The sequence below is a fragment of the Bombus vancouverensis genome, chromosome 9 (assembly GCF_051014615.1).
Source record: "Bombus vancouverensis nearcticus chromosome 9, iyBomVanc1_principal, whole genome shotgun sequence".
NCBI classification, from domain to species: domain Eukaryota; kingdom Metazoa; phylum Arthropoda; class Insecta; order Hymenoptera; family Apidae; genus Bombus; species Bombus vancouverensis.
Genome location: NC_134919.1, coordinates 834,644 through 857,470, shown reverse-complemented (window position 1 = coordinate 857,470; position 22,827 = coordinate 834,644). Strand labels below are relative to the sequence as shown.

The 22,827-nt window shown below is 38.1% G+C and overlaps 1 protein-coding gene across 15 annotated transcripts in view; it reads left to right on the top strand.

Moving 5' to 3' along the window:
* LOC117159936 (CUGBP Elav-like family member 1-A) overlaps positions 1–22,827 on the top strand; it is a 355,184-nt gene that overhangs the window by 260,930 nt on the left and 71,427 nt on the right. For all 15 annotated transcript variants that reach the window (XM_076621600.1, XM_076621605.1, XM_076621613.1 and 12 more), the window contains one exon: positions 2,340–2,422. In XM_076621600.1, the coding sequence (XP_076477715.1) occupies positions 2,340–2,422 (83 nt within the window). The remainder of the gene's footprint in view (positions 1–2,339; positions 2,423–22,827) is intronic.

Below are 22,827 nucleotides of genomic sequence, written 5' to 3'. Positions count from 1 at the left end.
GTTAATGTATATGATAACTGTTAACGATGATATTTTTAATGAAATTAATGTTATCGGACCTCGAGACATCTTTTGTAAGCGAAGTTCGATTCTATTAAAACGGCTGTCTGGTGAATTAGATGTTATCGAGGAATATCGGGTTACTCATTTTCTTGGCTGTGAGCTGTTACCGCCCGCACGAAGTTGCGGCGAAACCACGAAACGAAAATTACATAGAAACGAAATTTTAGTTCAACGCATCTTGAGCTACAGGCATCGTATTACGCATTTTTCAATTACGCGTCGCCGTGATATCGGATAACTGCTTAGACACAGTATCGAATACCTCGTTACAAATCAACCCCTCTTTCACGGCATCATCCTTCCAAGAGTTCCAGATTTCAGATATTCTTTTGCAAAACTTTATATCTTGTGCATCGTGACAGTGCCATTCTGAACGAATTTTGTGTAATTGTGATAATACGATGTTAAAATCACGAGACTAATGAGACAAGGGATGATGAGTACTCGTACAAAAATACGTACTAATGCATATAAAATTTTCTTATTGACATTTGGGTCAAAAGATTGCGGGTGTCGATACATTATTATTTCATAAACCTTGATCTCCTTTCTATAATATCCTATAGAAATTAATGTGTAAATATATAGCTACTGATTGTAAGTCATACAAGGAGTTCTTGCAATTCTAAGTTATTGGACAAATATAGGATGATAGGTTGGATTACTGAAGTTCATGAACCAACAAGCTTAAGAACTTACAGCCGCATGTTAAAAGCAAACATTATTGTTACGTAGATTATACGATCTTCCATCATACACGATCCTTACACGAGCGTGTTAAGCGCGATATTTTTATGAGATTTAACCGGTCAACACTTCGATCACTAACTGAACAGTTTATCACAGTTTAAGTTTTAATTATTTGCAACAAACTAACGCTTTCACAAAAATATCTACTTTTGACAAGAGTACAAGATTTTTTCATTATGAACGTAACTTATATTTTACGATATACATTTATTTTTATAGAAGGTTACATGATAAATTATTTTTATGATAAAAAATTTGAATTAATTAGAAATTTGTAATCCTACGGACACTATGTACGGTACAACAATTACTGATATTGCGAATCCCAATTTTAATTCCAGCCATAATAAATCGGAAACGCAATAACTATCTATACTCGCATCATGAAACCTCAAATGTCCTGCTTCATTAACATCGTCCACAAAATATCGTTCCAAAACTCCAAACACCATGGACTTCCTAAATACTGCCAGGAACTGACCAATTTATCCAGCTTTTTCCCTCCCTAGTAAAGTAGAATCAATTTAACCCGGGCCATTATATAACCTAAGGTTCCATCTGGAATTCGAAAGTTCCCAGAACGACCGTGCAGCCATAGAGTTTCTCAGGCTGAATCTATAGCCATAAACTTTCTCAAGCTGCGTTTGTTTGCGTGCAATGAAACGGCCGACAACTACCTGTATGCAGCTATTTTATTTCGTAAACTAAAAGGGGGGTAGGTAGGGTCTCGACTAAATCCAGTCTCCTGGATTTTCGACTCGAAGGGATGAGGTACCAAGTCGCTAGTAATGGAGAGAGGGGTGGGGAACCGGTAGTAATACAACGGTGTATCGAACTTTTGGCAACTGCAAACTATCGACCAATCCGTTTCTGGCTCGGTTGGTGTCCAGCTGTGGCGACGAAGGAAAAGCCTTGATGAGCTTCTTCGAAGTGACCAACTTGCTCCACTGTTTTCTATGTACAAGTCATTCCTATCGCGATATTAAGTACTTGGATTTCAGTGTCTTCTATCGTTCTACCCGAAGGACGACATGCCGAGGAAGACGTTCTTAACTCTTGACAAACGTTATACGTTCATAAACATTGTCAGAATTAGATTACGAAGTGCCCTGTTTTGCGACCAAGTTTTCAGGACAGAAAAAAAAGAAAAAAGAAAAATACATAAAAAAGCTCCGCTCCCCAGCGGCTTAAACCCAAAAATTGTATTATACAACGAAAACTGTAAAGCGCCGACACATAATACAGCATGGCTACGTCGTACCGCCGCGTATCGGTACCTTTGCCTAACATACCATTACAAAAATTCACCGTTTATTGTGAATATGTACCTAAAACTGTATTCTTGGACTCAATAAACTTTAAATCTCCAAAAAAAAAAATTAGATTACGGATGTTCAAAGATATTCATATTTTTATAAAATATTGATATATCGATATTGATAGTTGAATTTTAACTTTTGAGAGAGGTGCCTCAAAAAAGAAGTACGATTTATATTTTTCTTCATTGTGTGCATTTTTCGTTGCAGGATGTTGCTTCGTAACATTTTATACGAGAAAGGCCGCTTTGGACGCCCAGAATGCTTTGCACAACGTAAAAACCTTCAGCGGGGTAAGTTAGACAATTTCTTCTCGTGTACGAATGAATTTTCTATTCTATTAATAAATGCTCCAAATATTGTATATTCTAGGCACAGAAAATATCCTTTACATAAAATATTCTCGAAATATTCTGCAAATATTCTGCAAATATTTGTCTTATATTTTAGCAAACGATAGGAAAGGTAGAATTATCAAGTGGTTACGAAATTTCTGATAATCTGAGTTCCGATATCATCGAAATGCGCGAAAATATTGGCATATGTCGAATTCGCATCAATCAACGCGTACATTCGTACTCAAGCGAATAATGAACGCTTACCTAGATAATTATCCGAGTACCGGTGATTCGCATAATCGAGATATTGACCGAATAATGAATATTAATAGGATTGATCGTTCAAATAAATTACTCAAATCTGTATAACCAGTCGATCAATCCTTTGACTAATCGTCGATCGCTGGAAGTGAAATATCTAGCTGGAATTGAATGGATTCTCGTTGTGTTCTGTATTGATCGATTCGTTTACAGTAACCTTGTAATTTATTTCGTTGTTCGAGATAAAATTAATTTCGAATTGATATCGAATTGATAAAGCATATCGGTTCTTTCGATAAAACTTTATCGGTATGTTTTACGAATAGCAAAAGAAACAAGGGAATAATATTTTCGTCTTTGAGATGACGTGATTTTAAATTGTACATACAAAGCAACAATTATAATACACGCGATTTAAAATCGTTACCAGAATTCGAGTTATTGTTCGACTTTTTCTTGACTATTCTCGAATTACTCTAAAGAACCTTCAGTTAAGGGTACGATTAATCATTCATCGAACGTAAATGTCGTAGAGTGACACATTCTCGCGACACTCGCGATAGTTTTCGCCACTCGATCGTGACGAAGAATTTAACATCCGTAAAGATATATTATTTCGCGGCGATTTGCACACTGTCGATTGTAGCGACGCGACCGATGGTATCGTCGAAAGTGCAGCCGTACGATAATTACGGTTTCCCCACGAACTTTCGATGCAATTACGAGACGTCATTACGAGCATTTAACCCACCGATCCCTCCTGCGTCTCGTCTACTCTGTACCTGCGCGCATTTATGCTTGAATTTACGAGAATAATTATCATCGATCGAGACACGGACGCCCTGTTCCTCTGGCTCGTGCCAAGGAGCTAAACAAAGAACGAATGAATTTCGGGGGGATATTGATCAGTGAATTTGATAATTAAATACGCTCTGTGGTGAGAGACTTTGAGTAAACGTTCGATGGCAAATGTGTTTAGATGTGGAGTTTGAACTAGGCGAATTTGGAATTGAATTATTCATTTCCTCGGTGATTTCGAGGAATTTTTTATTTAATTTTAGAATTGGAAATGTATATTTTTTAAGAAAAACTTGTTGTATTTCAACTTGTACATTTTGCATTATTAATATCCAAGATTTTTTGCTTGATAATGGAAGATTATTAGAGTTAAAGTAGCAAAAATTGATTGATTCTTTTTTTTTTTATCATACTAATACATTAACACGGAAAAATCCATTTACGTGTCATCGATAACTTTTACTTTGTTTGAAAACGATTCGTATCTGCACAATTCGACGACAGATTGTTGAAAACGGACGCGTTGATCCGTCGAGAAAGGAATACGGGGCAAGCACAAGCCGACGAAGTTTTCTTGATCGTCGTATGGCGGCGACACTATCCTGCTAGCAAGCAGGCTTAAACCACGTATATTTATCGTCATACAAATTACACCGTAGCGGATTTTACGGCCACGCGTCGTACGGATTGCTCGACTGGCATATTGGAGACGAACGACACGTGCGGTTTCCCTCCGCCGATTCTCTGGCCCCATACTGCATCTGCAACTTGGTCAAATTAGGCTTCGTAAATTGAATACGCCACGCAATCGACTGCCTGTCCGGAACGATATATCATGGTGGCGTGGTACCGCGATTTGTAAGGGGGGTTGCGTAGTTATAGACGTGTACAATGCTATTGTACTTTGCGTTTAAGTAATTGTTTAGGCACTATGATTCGGCTAATTGCCTCAGCACTATGGTTTAGCTTTAGGATATAGGATAAAGGAAAGGGAGAGGAAATTAATTGCTGGTGACAGCAATGGGGTTTAACGTAATTTGACGTACCTACGTAGATAATCGTTGATGTTCAACTGTAACGTGACGTTGGAAGAAACGATGATGTAAAATAATAAAACTGGATTTTATTAGAGAATTTATTTAAGAATAAAGTCAAGTTCGCGTCGATTATGTCTCGTATTATTTTTGAATGTGAGAATCGTACTTCATAAACATTTATACTTTAATTTCCTATTGCATATATCACGTATATTAATATTCTAATTTTTGTTCATTTAGTTAGGGTGTAATTAGCGTGACGTAATTAATCGAAACAATAACTGTTAGCTCGAGCTATAAATTAGATTGCGTTTAATTTGCCGTCAATGAACAATATCGTACTTAATAAATATAGCGAACTTGATCAACAAATCGTTATTGCGTTGCAATAATCTACGCTAATTATAGTTACTATCACCGTACATTAATTGGATATTCAACAACAAATTACCAGCTAAATAGAAATTCTTAAATAATTTGTCGATAACAAACGCTTTAAGAAAGATAAAAGAAATTAACGATTAAATAATAACTAATAACAAACTAATTGATACTCGCATAATTAGAGAGATAAATCACAATTTATAAAATGATAACAAAGCATCGCATTATTTCTAAGTTATAAAACCTGCGCAATGTTTCCATAGTATCTAATATAACCGAAAAATCAATACGCTTCCTCCACGAAGATCATATAAATTGTACTCTCGATATAAACCATCAAAAGCAACGAGCATGACGCCGCGTCGGCAGATGACAATAATTTAAAAGAGAATTTGCGTCACGAGCAATTGAACGTATGAAAGTCTAATGTTGCTGAAATTGCACGCGTTAAATGTAAATAATAAAGGGCGTGCAACGCTTTAAACGACGTACGCGCGCCATACTCACTGTTCGTATGTTCGCAGCAGACGCGTAATAAGAAATTTCGCGGTAATTGACTCGCAAACGCCTGAAAAGAAACTTCTTTTGACTTATTACGTCGTCTGGAGGTTATTCAAGAGCTTCATAATACGACGCGAACGAAGAAATTCATTTTCTCCTAAACGAACCTGATTATTCGACCTGGAAATAGACAGAGACTCGCTGACTCTCACGAGGAAAAAGAGGATCGTACAAGTAAAAATATCTCTATTCCGACATCTTGAAAAATTCTAGACCTCGCAACATTGAGCAACGGACGCGACGAAAACGAAATTGCAGCCTGCGGAATATAATTGAGGCGACTCGTGACTCGTTCTCCGTACCTCCCATTAGCATTTTCATCTTATTACCGTGTTAAAGACCAGATTACAATTACTTTGTCGTAACAGTTGTGTTTTTTCTTAAACGATATTTTTGTTTTTATTTTTCTACAATTTATCCTATATAACGACCGATAAACGATCATTTGTTTTCATACGGTGGACTCAAATCTCGTAGGTTTATATCAATTTATTCCTTAATTAATCTCCAATATCTTCCACGACTAGTTTCACCAAAGTCAAAAACTAAGAAACATTGTCATTCACCCATCTTTCTCCTCTTAAGATTACTTGTGGATAAACTACAAAAGAATCTCTGAGAGAAATTTAAACATAGCATAAACCTCCCCAGGAAACGAAGTCTTTTGATTCATCAGTTCACTGCAACGAACGTGAAATTTTTAAAGCTCGTTACAATTCAGTATCACGATAGAAAGTATCGCACGAAGGAGTATGTAACCAGATCAGACGGACGAAAGGATGCCCGTCCTACCCCAATTGAATCCCAGAGCTACAGACTAACAACGAGAGAACAGAGGGAGCACGATGTCGTGGAAGAAGGTCGCGTGCCGTAAAAAAAGGCAGCCGAAATCCTTGCCACGGCGACAGGAGTGACTCTACGAGGTTAATTAAGGGAGTTAAACAGTCGGAAGTCGAGGTTCTGCTCTCATCAGTTTGTACCGACGGGGGATGGAATCCGATCGGGAGTGAAGCAGGGACTTGTGGAGAAAAGAAATCTCCTCGAGGTACGCGAGCACGCGATCCTAACGAACGAAACCGCAGAGTAACGAAGGAAGAGAATGAAAGAGGATAAAGAAGGAAGAAACCAAGAGGTATATAGAGTTGCAGCGGAATGGTAGAGAAACGGAGAAGGCCGACTAAAAAGAAAGAGGGAGCGAGAGAGAGAGAGAGAGTTAAAACACTTTGGAGAAGGAAAGCGCATAGGAGAAAAACGAAAGAAAGAAAAGAGTAAATTGCAGAACGACGTTTTCACGATGAAAAGGGTTGACTGAGTAGAAGTGGGTGGCTGAAAGGAGCAGGCCTCGAAAACGGAAAGGAAGAAACGGGCTAGGAGCTAGAAGAGAATGAACAGTATATAACCGATGGGTAGAAGAAGATAGAGGGCGAAATAAGAGGGGAGGGGGTGGAAGAAGAAAGACGATGAAAGAATGAAAGGAGCGAGTGAGAAAAATACAGAGGGGTTGAAAAGGGCCTGTAGTAGGGTAGAATAAGAAACAGAGGAAGGGGCGAAGTAGGGGCGGCTTGTGCATTTGAAGGAGTTTAGCTTTTCTCGTATCAGATTTCGTTTCCACGAGTGGCGTCGAGTCGAGAGGTCTGTGTTGGCTCGGAGAAATGAGTCGAGTGCTCCGGGGAACCCTCGTTACCCCCAGTTCTTCCGCTCCTCTCGACCTCCGTGACTCTGCGAAACCACTCACCCCCTCACGTACCACGACCCCATCACCCCCGTACTCCACTAGATGCTGGAGAGTAGATTTATTTCACGGGAAAAGCGACTAGGAGGCTTTGATTCGGCGCGAATGTGCAAAGAAGCACGTTAATAAAAGCGATAGCTGCTCTCCTACTCACTTCGACTTGTCGATACGTTTGCCAGACCGAGGTAAACGAATCGGGGAGAAACGTTCCAGATCGTATTGTATTCTTTGATTATACAAGATTTTTTGGGCACTTTCGGGGTTTTCCTTTGGTGGGGAAATTGAGCTAGATCATACTTTGGCGCGGAGCAATTTTACGTTAAGGAAAAGGGCAAATTAAACGAGGGAGCGGTATAACAGAATTGTCGCTATAGTAGGGGATATTCCCAAGGATTTTTCTGGGTGTTTTCACACTCTCGTCGAATCGAATGAAATCGTTTTGCTATTCGTGTAACTCTCTTGTTCCTATAACAGTCCTTTTCTTGATAAAAACTGTATTTTTTACGATCGATCTTTCCCTTCCTTTCCTTCGAAAATTAAACATCAACACAGATTCACCTCAACGATATCAACGATACAAAAATTTTCCAGCTTTCTTCTTTCTTTTTAGCCACTCTGCCACACTCTGCCGCTCTCTAATTTACAGTACATTTAAACCATCGCTCGTCATACCTCGCCTCGCAATCTATCCAATCTTCTCCGAAAATTCAAACTTTCCTGTTTCGTGCGAATTCCACGCGAATTGGAAATTACGAGAACAATCAAAAACACCGGGGAAAAAGAAATAAACAAGCAAAGAATAAAAAAGAAAATGAATAACCTGGCCGTAGCGAACGACGAGTTCAAGCTCGATCGGAGTTCGCACGAGGGAAGAAATGAATTTGGCACGTGGCCACGAAATTGTTGGAAAACCGTGGCTCGTTTATAAACGCGTTCAACGTGGCGACAATGCATAACATTATTAAAGCATGACAGGGCAACAGAAATTCGAGGTAACAGCTAAGGGGGGGACGGCGCGAAACGAGAAACGAAACCATTGTATGACGAGGCACGGTCGAGCAAATGTAGAGAAACGTATGGCTGCGACACAAAGCGGCGCAGAAATCGAACACTCTACCTCAGAGGCTGGCATACGGCCGTTCTGCCGTTCGACCAATATCACTTCCTTCTATCGATCATCTGTAAACACGCGGAGCTATCGATTTCAAACGTGACCATCCCACTTCTACGCTTCCTCTCCTGTAATGGTCAGATATATGTACCACAAAGCTTGAACGTCGATGGATAGTTTATGAGGGATTCGAGAGTTTTATTTGCCGTGTGGGGATACGACAAACGCGATTTTTTGCTGCACTGAATATTTTCCGATTTCAACTTGGATATATATGTTTTTCATTCTTTATGATCATGGTAGTTTTTATAGAGGATTATAGGTTTTTATTTTTATGGACAAAATAGGAAGTAATAATCGTTACGATTTATTTTCATTCTTTTTTTGTTTTTTTTTTTTATTGCGTTTCTTAGTAACGATTCGTACCATTCCATGAATTATATAGTCATTTAGTAGAGATTTCTTCGCTTATAAAATCTCTCGAAAAATTGACTTCTCGATGAATTAGTATTCTCGTCTCTCTAACCCTCTTCGAAAGCTAACTTTTATGCGAAATTTATTTGACGCTTAGAAGCGGGATTGCGTAAATCGAAGTTAGAAGAATTGTTGTCAAAGGAATTTTAGATCTGAGTAAATTCGAAGTAAGATTGTATGAATATTATCTTCTGCATGACTCGAAAAAAACGAGTAAATTATTACTTATCAACGATTTCCTGTTATTGTATCGAATGATGCAACATTTTCAGTAGTGTTTGTCGATCATTATCGCAGAAGATCCAATATGAATGTATTTCCATATTCCAAACAACAAGAAAGAAGAGAAAACAAAGAATGAACAGAACATACTTCAAAAGTAAACATAGAAATACAAAAGAAAACAAAGAAATAAAAGTAAGATGTTTTCTATTGGATTTCTATTTTGATCGTCGTCAAAGGATAACGAAGATACCCAAGTATTTAGGTTAACGTCGTTATCCGTTAACAACGAGCAGATTATCGACGTCTACAAGCTATCTAAAAAATTGTAATATCCGTTCAGGAAAGAGAAAAAGAATTCATAATGCCCTACTTGATAATGCGCACGATTAAACCTAACCCCTTCGATTCAGCACGCAGATAAAGTCAGCGCGTGCACGTCGTGCGTGTAGCTGCGATAACGCGATGAGTCACAGCGCGATACTTCACAGGAATAATGAAAATCGATGCACTTTCTGTGTAATAATCGACACCTGAACTTGTGCTACTTTCTATTTGTTCCTTATCACTTACTATATAGATTTAAAGTTCGGTAAAGGGTGGATTTAAAGACGATGAAAAATTATGTAAGAGTATTATTATTGCACTTAGATGTTTATATAAATTCATATTTGTTATGAATCAATAGTTCTATTCACAATGCGAAAGGCGTATTTGCATACACACACACACACACACGTTCGATTCTGCAAATATCGTGAAAACTTATTTTCGAAAAATAAATACGATGGCTGATAGAAACTTTCATATAGAGAAAACTGGCCGGCAGGCAGAGAAGCGCGCAGGGAAACTTGAATAGGTTTCTCTATAATCGAATGACAGATACGTAGCAATTTCAAACTCGCTAAGTCGTTTCCTCGTAATAGTCGCGGTTATAAAAGTTATTTGATCGAAAAGGAATTGTGCACTGGTTTGATTTATAGATTTCTATGAACGCAGATTTAGATACAATCTTTTTCTAGGTGCGAACATTTTTTTCAAAGAATAGTCTCCAACAATCGCTGCCTTCTAAACCTACGCGAATCAAAAACTGCCACTGAACACCGGTCAGCCCTCGTTAAATGAAAGTAAAAAATCACTTGCCCAGACGCATCTTACACCATTTAATATCGATGAATGAAGATTCGAGGTCATTATACCTGAGATCAGTATTGCAACTTTCTTCTGTTCGTTCACTATATAATATTCATCTTCGACCGTTTGTCCGCTGTTACCACTTTTTTCTAAATATAAAGTATAAAAGTCGTATAATATAGGTTGTTCCGTCGAATGCCTCCGGTACGGAAGCAGAGTAATCTTCGTTGTTTCGCCGCGTTTTGTTTCGTTCAATGGCGAAGCGAGCCACGGCCGGATGGGATTCGCGCGAATAAAATTAACGAGCCAGCCGTTCTTTTACCCTTACGCTTTATTGTCTTCCTCAACTTCTACCTTCTTGCCCTCCCAACCCTACCGCCTTGTTCATTCCAGCCTTTGCCCACGGTATAGATCGGAAGAGACGATGAAAATCTTAGACTTCTGGAGAAGACGCGGGACTGAGAGTTTGTTCTTGAACGAGAATGTTAAATTCAAAAAACTTGTCGGGAAAATAATCGAGACCTTTACCTTCTTTTAGTTTTCGTTTGATCGGGTTTTGTTGCAAAAAGTTATATGAAGATCTTTAATACTTATTTTAGTATCTCTATTAGAGTTTTGGATACGGTGGTACAAGTTTTGTATCACTTCCGCTAGTATAGATATTACACATATAGCATCTAAATTAATTCGTAATAACCTATTTATTCATAATTCTGTGAAAGAAAATAAATGGAGGAAAAACCAAAGAAAAGATTAAGAGCAGCGCAAAGATACAATGAGCCAGGGGTTAAAATGTTATGACCTCGGTGATTCGTTAGCGTTCGTATCAACGATACATCCTTCTCGGGGGGAGGAGGGGCGGATATCCTGTTAAACGAAAGGGTGAGATCAGATTTCCCGAGAACAGCCGGTAATTAATCATTCTGCCGCTAATTTTGAGATCCCCTAATGACGTAACAAATAATAATTTACTTAAAGTAAAGCCAGTGAATTTCCATCCGTTAGTAAAAGCTTTTGAGATGAAAAATTCTTGTCATATAATATACAAACGTTATAGCAACGTACATACATAATGAAACTAAATGAAAACAAGAAAGAAGGTAACCGTCAATTAAGAACGAAATGTGAGAAGAAGATGCGAATGTATCTACCACATGCCTAAAGAGTTGCCAAGTGTTTGAATTTCTATCGACTACTAGGTGTGGGACTAACTGTCATTTATTTAGAAACATTTCACGTATATATGTCTATCTTTCGCTTGATTCAAAATCGTGCGAAGCAAATGGTCAAGTTCAGGTTCGTTTGCCATTCGTGGCATGCGAATCTATCTATCTGTATCATAATAAAATATTCTGCCGAGTCGCATTTTGTCATTTAGCAATGTAACTAGTACGTGTAACGATTTCGCGAAAATTTTTACTCAGAAATGTCATTCTGTAGGTATGCCATTTTATGATCCGATACATACCGGATATGGATAGATTCTACGAAAACGTACATTTTTATAAATAGAGTTGAAGATTTTATAGAAAAAGTATGTTTCCGTAGTTTGATATTCATCGTTATTCTTGACGTTTTGATATTTGAAACGATCCTCGTCTTTCATTCCCCGCCTTGATCGGACGTACAAATGAATGAAAAGGCACGTGTTACAAAGTGTATGGATTTTTACGAATTCAATGTCCTGTCATTGAACGGAATTTCGACGAAATCAATAGCGATTCATGATTGCATGCACGAGTTCCTTCGTGCAAGGGAATTTGATTTTTCAATTGAAGAAGTAGCTTTTCGTGCGATGAAATTTTGGACGCCCGCCTTTTCACTTTATTCGATTCATATTATCTTTTATATCAGATTGAAAAGTTTGCTTTTTGACAGAAATTTTAACTACGCGAAATGTACAAAATTTGGTCTCGGAGTTTATTTACGTATATACATGTTATGTAAGTAAAAGATATTTAAATCGGACAATAATTTATCGAAAGAGAGACGTACGTACATGTTACTCTTACAGTAATTTTCGTCAAATATCGAATAATTCTGCTTTTAAAAAGCTATATACATAAAATATTTCACTACTTCAAAAGTACTTATTAAGCGTATAACGCTTCGATAAGTTCGATTATTTGCACTTCATATATGTATATTTGAAAAACAGCTGTCACATTGGATGTTCGTCATCGATATTAATGAAAATGTTTGATAAGTGATTGATGAAAACCATACTCTGTTTACTCTATCAATCGTATTTTAAATTGAACAGACAGACTAATTTACCGAAAATGGGTAGTTTGAAGAAGACAAAGATAAATACGAATAAGATAATAGCAAATATCTGTAATTTCGAAATAATTGCATTTATAAGCAAACAAATGTTGATTATAGGAGGTTAAACAACAAAAGGATAGACATATTTAACAAATCCCTCGTACAAATCCGTGCTAAAGCAACGGAACCCTCGAATCCTGTAATGAACAGCTCGGAACATGGCTCATTCGCAAAGGAAAACCAACGAGTTGTATTTAATCGCGAACGCACGTTGCGACAAGTGTTATCTAAATCATTACTTGCTCGTATTATTCGGGTCGTCTCCTCTTGTTCTCTTTCCCGTTCTCTCTGTTTATCTATTTCGTACGTTGTGGTGGCGTTGTTGCGCGCGACCACGTAAGAGCAACGACACTCGTTCACCTTTCGAGGCAGCTAGGGGACCATCTTAAGCACGGCTGTACTTTGAAGCTTGGAGCCGAAAATAAATCATGGTTCATCGTAGTTGGCGATGTGGATCATTCTGCTTGTTCCTAGGCTTCTACCCTGTTGTCTTGGTTTTTTTTCGTACGCCAGTGAGAAAGGGAAACAGGGATATAGCGGTTGGAGGAGGTGTGCAAGTACGCGGACACGGGATGTCTGACCCACATTTCCGTTTTAAATAACGCCAGCTCGTTTGTTCTTCGGACAGGGCTCGCCTACGTGATACTACGTATAGTTGGTTCAACGACATACCGAGATCTTCCAAATCGTTCGATTAAACAACTACAAATGTTTGGATCGCCGAACCGATAACTTAAAAGATGCTTCTAACGCGACGGTAAAAAAAGAAGCTCATTATCGAAGATTTTTAAACTATTGCTATCTTATTTTAATATGCAAAAGAATCCCTCAAATTTTCTATCATCCGTTGCCGAACACCCTGTATTTTATCGAACGATATTTTACGATATCTCGCCCAACTATAATAGCAAACTTAATACAGGAAAAGGAGAAAATATGAATGAGACTGACTGGGAATCATATTTATATCGTATATAATACATAAAACGATTTAGATCGATGTAAATAAAATTGACTTCGTAGAACATCTTTATGAAAAATCGAAAAGAAAGAAACTCTTTCAACTGTCTGGCATTGTGATTGGAGAGAACTACTCGAACTTTCACATGGGCATAAATCTAGGGTATTTCAAACAAACTCCAGTTCGAAACTTTTCTCAGTGACTTAAGGACATTTGTACGTGAAAATCTTTCAAAGAATCGAATTTTTTTTTCGATATGTTTATACTCTGCACTCTGCTTCGTACACGATGAGATATGTGTTTAAACTTTTTGCGTTGTATACTTATGTTTATATCTTTCGCGTACATGATATCGCGTGGAGATCAGAAATGTTCTTTTACTTGTTCTTAATTTCCACCGTACAGTCTATATATTTAATCTTAACCCTTTTTCGAACTCTAATTTATCAACGTTTGAGAATTAAAAAAATTATTTTCAATCAACTAACCAAATTTAAATAAAACTGAAGCGTTGTGTCGCTAAACAAGAATTTTAACACATTTAACTACACTTTAGCATAAAAGTGTATTATGTCTCGTGTCCTGCATACTTCAAATCTTATTTGCATAGAAAATACTGACGCTGGGAGTATGATAGCGGTCTGCTTTGAGTACGTGTATATTAAAAACGTGTGGCAAAAATCCCAGGCTCTCCTAACTTAAATATTTTTTATAAAACGCGTGCCTTTTTCTAAATTGTACATGCAGATTAACCTCTTTTTCAGAGTCATCTAAATATGAATATGCCCAAAAAGACCGCTGATATTAAATTTAACGTTTAATGTTATATGTGTTCTGAACATCTTTTAACACTTATGAATTTTTCATTAATGCGTAACATCCGCGGTCTAGCGATGATTAAACGAGTAAAATGTATGAAATTTGGATACACGTGTATTTCGAAACCACACAACTCGACAGAGGTTTAATAACCTATTTTCACGTCCTTTCGGCCAAACAATTGAAAGTATATAATTAGGAATTATGACGATACGAACGAAGTGCATTTACCGTAATGCTGTATATATAGCCTGATAAAGGACGAAGAATGTACGTGGATAGAGAGGAAACCCTAAATGCATAGTATGATCTTCCTTAACGTCAAGAAACTTCCCTCACGTCCTTTCAACCGCCATTACGGTACGCGGTGCACTAACAAAAAATAATGATTGTCGTTACCGCGGCTGGATAATGACTGTAGATGTAGAGACGCGGGGTTGAAAACGTGATCAACGAAACGGCGAGATCAGCAGTTTTGAGGAGAGAACCTTCCCATTTAAGGACGCTCTTCATTTCTCAGCCGCCATTGTGTGCCCGAACGGTCGCCTGATTTTTCTTTCAAATGTTTGATAAATTGGATAATACTGGTGGGTAACGATTTATAATATAACGATTTATATTAGACCATGATTGGAGTTTTATTATTCGATATTGCGAATATTTAGGAAACTTTGCTCATTTGTCTAGTGTAAGAACGCCGACTATAAATAACGACGACGATGAATAAGAACAAAAACTGTACACGCGCTCAAGTTTCCCAGTTTTCACGCGTTCTTACGAATCACTTGCCGGATATTACGAAACCTACGAACGTTGCGTCGAAGTTTCGATCGACGCCCGATAGAAGAAACAAGGAAAAGCAGCAACTGCAAGCAGAAGAGGTATTCGATTTGCTAGTCTTGATTATTGCGGCTGCAGGAGGCCGCAACCGGCAGCGATGGCCGCGGATTAAATTGCGTTCCATTTCTCACTAACTTTTTCAATTTGTCGCGACCTGGCCAACTAATTACCGAGTAAAATGACTTTTCCAGTCGCGCGCCGCGCCGTCGTCGTCGTCGTCGTCGTGAACAACGAGTGACGACGGAATGCTATTCTTGCCATATGCTTTGCTGTTCTAAAGACTTTCGCAGTACGTGACGAGACTTATCGCGGAAAATAAAAAGAGAAATAAAAACTTCTTTCCGAAGTTTCTTCGATTCGATCCAACTTACGACTATAGCGACTACTGCAAGTCTCATCGATCATGTGTCCGAGATCCTCGTAAAATGTCGTGTTTGCCTAAATAGCAATCCAATTTTCATTTCGGAGACTGAAATTCCTGAAATACGGGTTACTAGCTGGGGGATCTTTTCACAACAAAGCGTTCATACTTTACTTCCACGTCCCCGAATTGCTCTGGTCTGCAGGAGATCTCTTTTCATAAACTGAAGAGGGCAACGCCATTAACTCCGCGTTCTTCGTCCGGCAATCTGAAAGCATGACGAAGACAGTGGAATTTCTCGGATAAATTTTTTCCCGCGAAAAAACATTTACCAACAAAGAACCGAATGAAAGACCTGACAACAACACCGAATAGGAGGGAACGTATGGTTTTATATCGTGGAAAACACACGTACGTGATTTCTATTAAATCTTCCAAATAAAGACTGGAAATAATAAATAAACGAAATGGAAGAATTTGAAACAACAGCGAACGGATTGGAATAATAAATTTACGTGAGTATTCGTGAAGAGTTATAGCCTTTAAGTACTACTCGCAACTTTATTTACTATTCACGAAGATTTTATTAATTCCTGCATCTTTCGTGCGTAATGTTTTCGAAAATAACACGAATATTGAGATACGCTAATGCATAGAAAAGTATGATTGACTTATATCGTTGTAGTACGAGAAAATAGAGAACAATAAAATGGACTACAAGGCAGAAGAGTGAAAAGGGATTTGGATAATACACTGACAGCTACATACATGTACCAAACAATATTATGAAAATCGTGGCTCTATCTTTTCATTCGTATATTGTTTAAAATATTCGGTATGGTTAAAATTGTTTGATAAATATGCATAATTTTACCGATATATATCATATAAATTCCTTGGGAGTGAAAGTAAAATAACACTTGTATCACTGTGCTCGATTTATAATATTCACAAGCAATAAACTGCTTTTTTCGGATTCTGTTCAAAGTGTGATATTTTTCAGTATCGTTACTAAAAAATTAACAAATTTTTCTGGTAAAATTTTACCGAAGATTATCACGTTCTGGAATAATAATTTCGATCAAATTTTAATTTGTCCTACTTATATTCGATTTTTAATGTTAACTGTTTTTATTTACGACAGTACAAACAAAAAGCGTGGTATTTTCCGAAAACCTTTTTTACTACGACAAATATAACGAAAAGATTACGCGATCACGATCCAATTCGGCGAGAGTATATTGCACATCGGAACGTATCCCTGATTTCTTACAACATTCGTCTTCGTCGCATATCGACCAGTACGAAAAACGATTTTACTCGATTCTCGACCAAATAAAGAAATACTGATTTTTCGTGACGCTCTGTGAGACAAATCCTTTCCATGCCTATCCTGCATTCGGTCCCTTGCTTCTATCCACACAGGAAACTTTCAATTTCCGCACATATCGCTTCTAGATTCTCACCGATAGAGTAACTTCTGCTCCTGTGTTATACATATCTGCGGAACGTTTTACTTTGATTTCTGAGCAAGTACCGTGATCGAAGGAGAATAGTAAGGATAACATTTGATAAAGTGGAAGGAAATTGGAATATTTGTACAAAAGATGAACGAACCGATGCATTAAATGTTTATATTATTCTTTGCGAGAAGTTATTTTAGTTGTAGTAATTCTTAATAAAACATCCTCCCTTACGTTTTTTTTTTGCGACATACGTAAATTATACGATAATTGAAGTAACATATTTTATAAATGTATAAAGCAAAGAAACTTACGTTAGATATTTTTCTACTTTTATTGTTTTTATCATTCTTATTACTGTTATTCTTACTTCATTGTATTATGTTACGAATAATAAATTCATGGTAGTCTCATTTTAATTACAAAATACATATGCAATAGCAATATTCATACGTATGTAGGTACCTATAAATGTAGAACGTTTATTTCATATAATAACACGCTGCGTAGGATATGTAGGTCACCACTGTTTGGAGAATTTATTTAATTATTTAGAAAATCACATTATTTGCTTCTGTTATTCACGAAATATGGTATCAAATACTAGAATACGAAACTGCTCATTTTGTTTATTTGTTTAATCTCAAATTGAGCAGTTAGTTTAATTTGTACTTTTTAGCTCCTTGAATAATAAAAAAAGAGTAACGGTACAATATACACTGCGAAAATATCAAACGAGTAGAATATAATGCAAAAGGAAAGAAAAATGAAAAGGAAAACGCGAAGAAATAGATAGACAGAAGTGGAGAGAACTCGGATCGGAAACGAACGAAAACGGAAGAAAGATGAAGATCGGCTGTGAGAGCAGGACATCAGAGGGATGACCCGATAGAAGGCTCAGAGAGGAACAGGCAGAGGGCGTGTTGCCAACTGTAGTTTCGCAACGGCATTCTTCAAATCGATTCCCATTTCCCTGAGAAATGTGCCACGCCAGAGGAACCGTCCGCCCCCCAGTCGAATAGAAGCGCGAAATGGAAATGGATCGCGAGGACGCGTTCTTTCACGAAACGACTGAGCCACCGTTTCCGCTAAAACGAACCGCCGGATCATTGGAGATAATTGCCTTTATAAATTGAGATTGCCTCTCCTTCCATAGAACTCTGTCTTCTTTTTCGGATTAAGAGAATTATTTTGGCAGATAGAGCGAAATTGAATCAATAGGCAAGACAGTGATAGAATATAATAGCAAGATTACATCGTCTATTTCTCTTTGTAAAAAAAAGTTGTGTAAGAAGTAAAATTACTGATATAATCACGTGATCGAATAAATTTCAATTGCAATGTATGCACATACATTTGTATCACTTAGAATGTAATTAATTCTCTTCTCATCCAAACTACTTCATCGCCAAGATTACGTGTCCTTGCTTATGGCGCTGATTATGATCTATAATCTATGATCGAAATCATCCTTAATCATCTCTCATCCTTAATAAGCTCACGACTCAATACAAGTTTCGTGGTATCACTTGCAACATTGGCTATAGAAAGATTACTTTCTGTTTTGTTCCAATAGATTCGTTTGCCAAAATTACTAGTTCCCAATTAATACGAATAACTGCATCTTCGCATTTCAAGCGAAGAAAATTAATTTATTTCTGTCTGTTTAACAAAGACATCGAACATAGTACGGAGGATGGATCGGCTCCTGATACGAACTGTTCGATCGGTTGCGAAGCTGGACTAAATCTATAGGAAATAAACAGATGTCAGTCACGCATAAATGATCGCAACGCATATTCGGTCAGATGAGCGCGCATACGTTTATCAATCACGCGTAGTTTACCGAGTGCTGGCTTGCCAAGTAATTTAATCACTTTTAGTGCCTCATTGGTATTTCGGGAAATCCGGCCAATCGACTGCAACCGATCCGATCGCATCTAACAGTCGATGCCAGTTGCTCGGTTAAATTATCACTCATAACCGTGATTGTTATCGTCGTTGTTCCCGGCGAAAGTCAACGATCGTTGACCATTTTTAAGTCTTTAAATCGAATTTTCAAAACATCGTACAATTTCGATTTAATCCTGATCCATTCTTTCGTTGGTTTTCGATTAGATCGTGGTTTTCTACCGTCGAATATTCTTTAAAGTCTGTATATCAATTTGTACGTTAATGGTAATTATCGTACGAATAAATAATATTTCGTAGCAATGAAAATAGAAAATAAATACAATGATAAACGAAATTTTTTAAAGATACGCTATTTCAAATGATACAATAGCGTATATGATAGTTTGAAATAGAAGCAGCAAAATTACAAAAACGCCGCTAATCTTTCGATCGTATTATAGATTTTTAGAAACGATAACGAAATTGCTGAAATTCATGATCATTGAACGATTACAGTTTACTTTGCAAACAATTTCGTTTTCGGTGCAATGAAACCGTTTCGTTTCCCTCTTCAACGCGCGTGTACATTTGAGAGAATTCGATTAAAATCGATCCCAATGGCCATCTCTCGTGTTCGCCAATCGCTGTACGTGAAATTATAGTTCATAACTATTCGCATAGATATTGGTGTTTTCGCGGCAGTTTTTTCTTCATTTTAGCGTCGGACGCCATTGAATTTTAATTACTCTGTAACGAAGGGATATAAACGATACAGGGAAGCAATAAGGTATGGCATAGTAATTTCGGTAGATAAAAGGGGGAAAAGAGGGAAAAAGATGGTATATATAAAGGGAGAAACTTCATTCCTGCTCTTTCTTTGACGAGGAAAAAATTATCATACGTTTTATTCATATTTTAAACTTGTCCAAGAAGTATAGCGTAATTGGAAAAATGGAAAATTATCTTTGGACTTGATATTTGTTACTAGGAAAAATATTTTCAGCCAAGAGAAATAATGACTTCCATTTTAAATAATATTTTCCTATTAATTAAAATATAGAAGTAATTTATAAAAATTCAAATCTCCAAGACTTAGATCATCCTGTCCTTTAAGTTTTAATCCTCACACCCACATAATAGTTTTTCGACCAACGTTACTGTAGAAAGAATTAAGGCGTGCAATTCGTGTATCACGATGAAAATCTTCTACGTTACTCGAGGTTCGATAACGTCGTCGAAGTGTACTCACGGTATACCATAGAAAATGGAACGTATAGAAAGTAAGAGAAGAGAAAAGAAAGGACTCGAATATTTCGCAAACGTAAACGTACAAAGTTTCGAACGGGAAAGCAACGAAGACGAGAGCACGCACGCGAACGCGAGGGTGGAAGACCGTCGACATGGCGGAAATGAAGACGAGATCGTACGGCGGATAAGCCGGCAAAAACCCTCGAAAACTCGTTCCTACATCAATAACTGAAAAAGAACTCCTTTTCGAAAGGGAGCCCGCGAGCGACGCGGAAATTGAATAACGTCGTCGCGTTTACTGATTTCGCCGGAAACCGTGAATGTTTGCGAGCGTTTCCGGCCGCGATAACAACGACAGCGATCGGTTCTACACGATTGAAATTTATGTGAGCTCCTTGGAATTCCTGTCGAGACGATTGCTATTCTGGCTAACTTGCTTCTTCGATACAACTCTCCATAACGTCGTGTATCATACCACGTTAGTAACAAGTATTGTAAAATTATAGCGTTTTCTCATAGTACTTGCCTTTTAAATTTCCCGAACAAACTTTTCATATATGCTATGATGTTTCAAAGATGTACGCGAAGATGCGTCAACGCGTCAAAGTCTCGTTCGAATGATCGACATCTCGTATGCGTTACCCTAGTAAAACGAACTTGAAACTCAGGCAATCGCCTAAATCGCCATCCTTACCACTTTACCCTACGAAAAGTCTAAAGAAATCTTTACAAAACCAAAACTAATATTTCGACTAATTTCACATATTCAACTCTTTGATATCTATCGCGCTTCCTTCACATTTCACCCCTAGCCAGGCTCGACGCCCTCCACAGATCGAGGATACCGCGTCGGCTCGTAAATTCTACTATATTTCATCCTAAAAAGGATCGTGACGGTGGTCGAGGCTCGATGGGTCGAGGGTGCAAGCCGCGAGGCATCGAGGGCGCCCGAAACAGGGGTGTGCGACGAAGGTGGTCGAAGGGGCGAATATTAAAATTGACGAATTCGGCTCAAGGGCTCTGCCACGATCGTCGCGTATCGCTAGTTATAAATTCGTTTCGCGTTCCGCCACGTCGACGCGATGAAAAAAAACGGAAGAGGGGATTGATTCTCCGCCCTTCCTTTTCTCCTCCCTTTCTTTCTGTTTCGTTTTTGCTTTTCCTCTCTTCTTTGCCATCGCGGGACGAACGTCGTCATCGAAGTATCGTGAAAAATCTGCATACCAGGTAGTGGTTAGGGGGATACGGGCGTCACGTGCAACCACGCGAATCGAACGATACGAAACGTCGGAACCGGCATTCTCAATGAAGGGCCCGATAGAAGTACGACATCCGTACGCCGCCACGTCGCACCGAATCGTCGTTTTACGTCGACCAAGACTAATACTTCCGGAACGAATCTCTGTTTCCTTTGTTGCGTTCTAATGATAAAAAATACACTAAAACGAAAATTATTTGACTTTTCAAAATTTGCTCTGTCGATCCGTGTCGATTTAATTGAGATTTGATTTCTTCCTTCCGTTCTTAATTAATAAAATGAGAGAAACAGATTCTTGGTTGTCTTATCGTTATATTTCATGCTTATACTCTGCAGTTAAAACATTTCGTAGAGATACATTCAACGGGAAAAGTGTTTATTCTAGCCGTTGCATAGAAGGCTTTATTTTGGACAAGGAATAATTTCGATTTAAAAACTCTTCAAATTCACATCGGAACAACCTCTACCGGGAAATGTTCCTTAAATTCAAAAAATCCACGGCTTAAACTTTGCGTTCGCATGCTAATTGTCGTTTTAATCTCCGCGCTAATTAAATTTATCTCGCCTCTCTATGTCCAGATGTGGAAAGTCGGGAAAAGTTATAAGATAATGTCACTTATAATAATTTAAATGTTGAATAAATAAATTAAATCTTTTTCTCCCTGTATTCTTTCGTACGTTCCTAACATCGAGTTACGCGGCTATGCTAGATGACAGTCTTTTTTAATATAATACTATGTATAACTTTCTTTTGAATATTTGGATATTTTTGCACGTTATATACGTGCTGTACCTTTTGTGCGTTTAAATTTCCTAGAAATACATAAATATCAGCAGCTCGATGAAAACGAATTCCCTGGAACTTGATCCATCAATTTCAATCCTCTCCAACTCACATTGGCTTTCCCTCGTTCTCGACGTAGCAAGGTATGACGTCGCATTCCTGCAAGCTAGTGGTCCTCGTCCGGTATTGCCATCGTCGACGTAACTTTTAAATCCCGCCCCCATCCTCCACCCATGGTCCAAGTCGTCCTTTATCCGTTCCCTTTATTCGCGCCTTTTCCCCGACTTGCCCGCTGGAATATCATAAAAGTACGTATATCCCGTGGACGAAAGGCGCGGGTGGCGGAGATTAAAAGTCGCGGAGTCGGAGTCAGCAGACGGTGAAAGTGAGAAGTAGCACTTTTGTAGTTGCACGGCCCGGAGGGCGTACTCGCCGCCATTGGGGGTGACTGGGGAAATTGAAGAGTTCTACGAGAACGCGAGTTGGAAGAAAAAAGGAAGAAATCAAGAAGATGAAAGAAAAAAAATGCGAAGAAAAGAATAAAAAAAAACGAAGAAAGGCGAAGAGAAGAATATCTGGCGTCTCGTGTCTATTTAAAGCGACCGCCAAGCCCAGCAGTAGTGCAACTTTAAATTCGCTGTTTTTTTATCTCTCTGTCACGCGCCCGTTCCTCCTCTTTCCCTTGAAGATT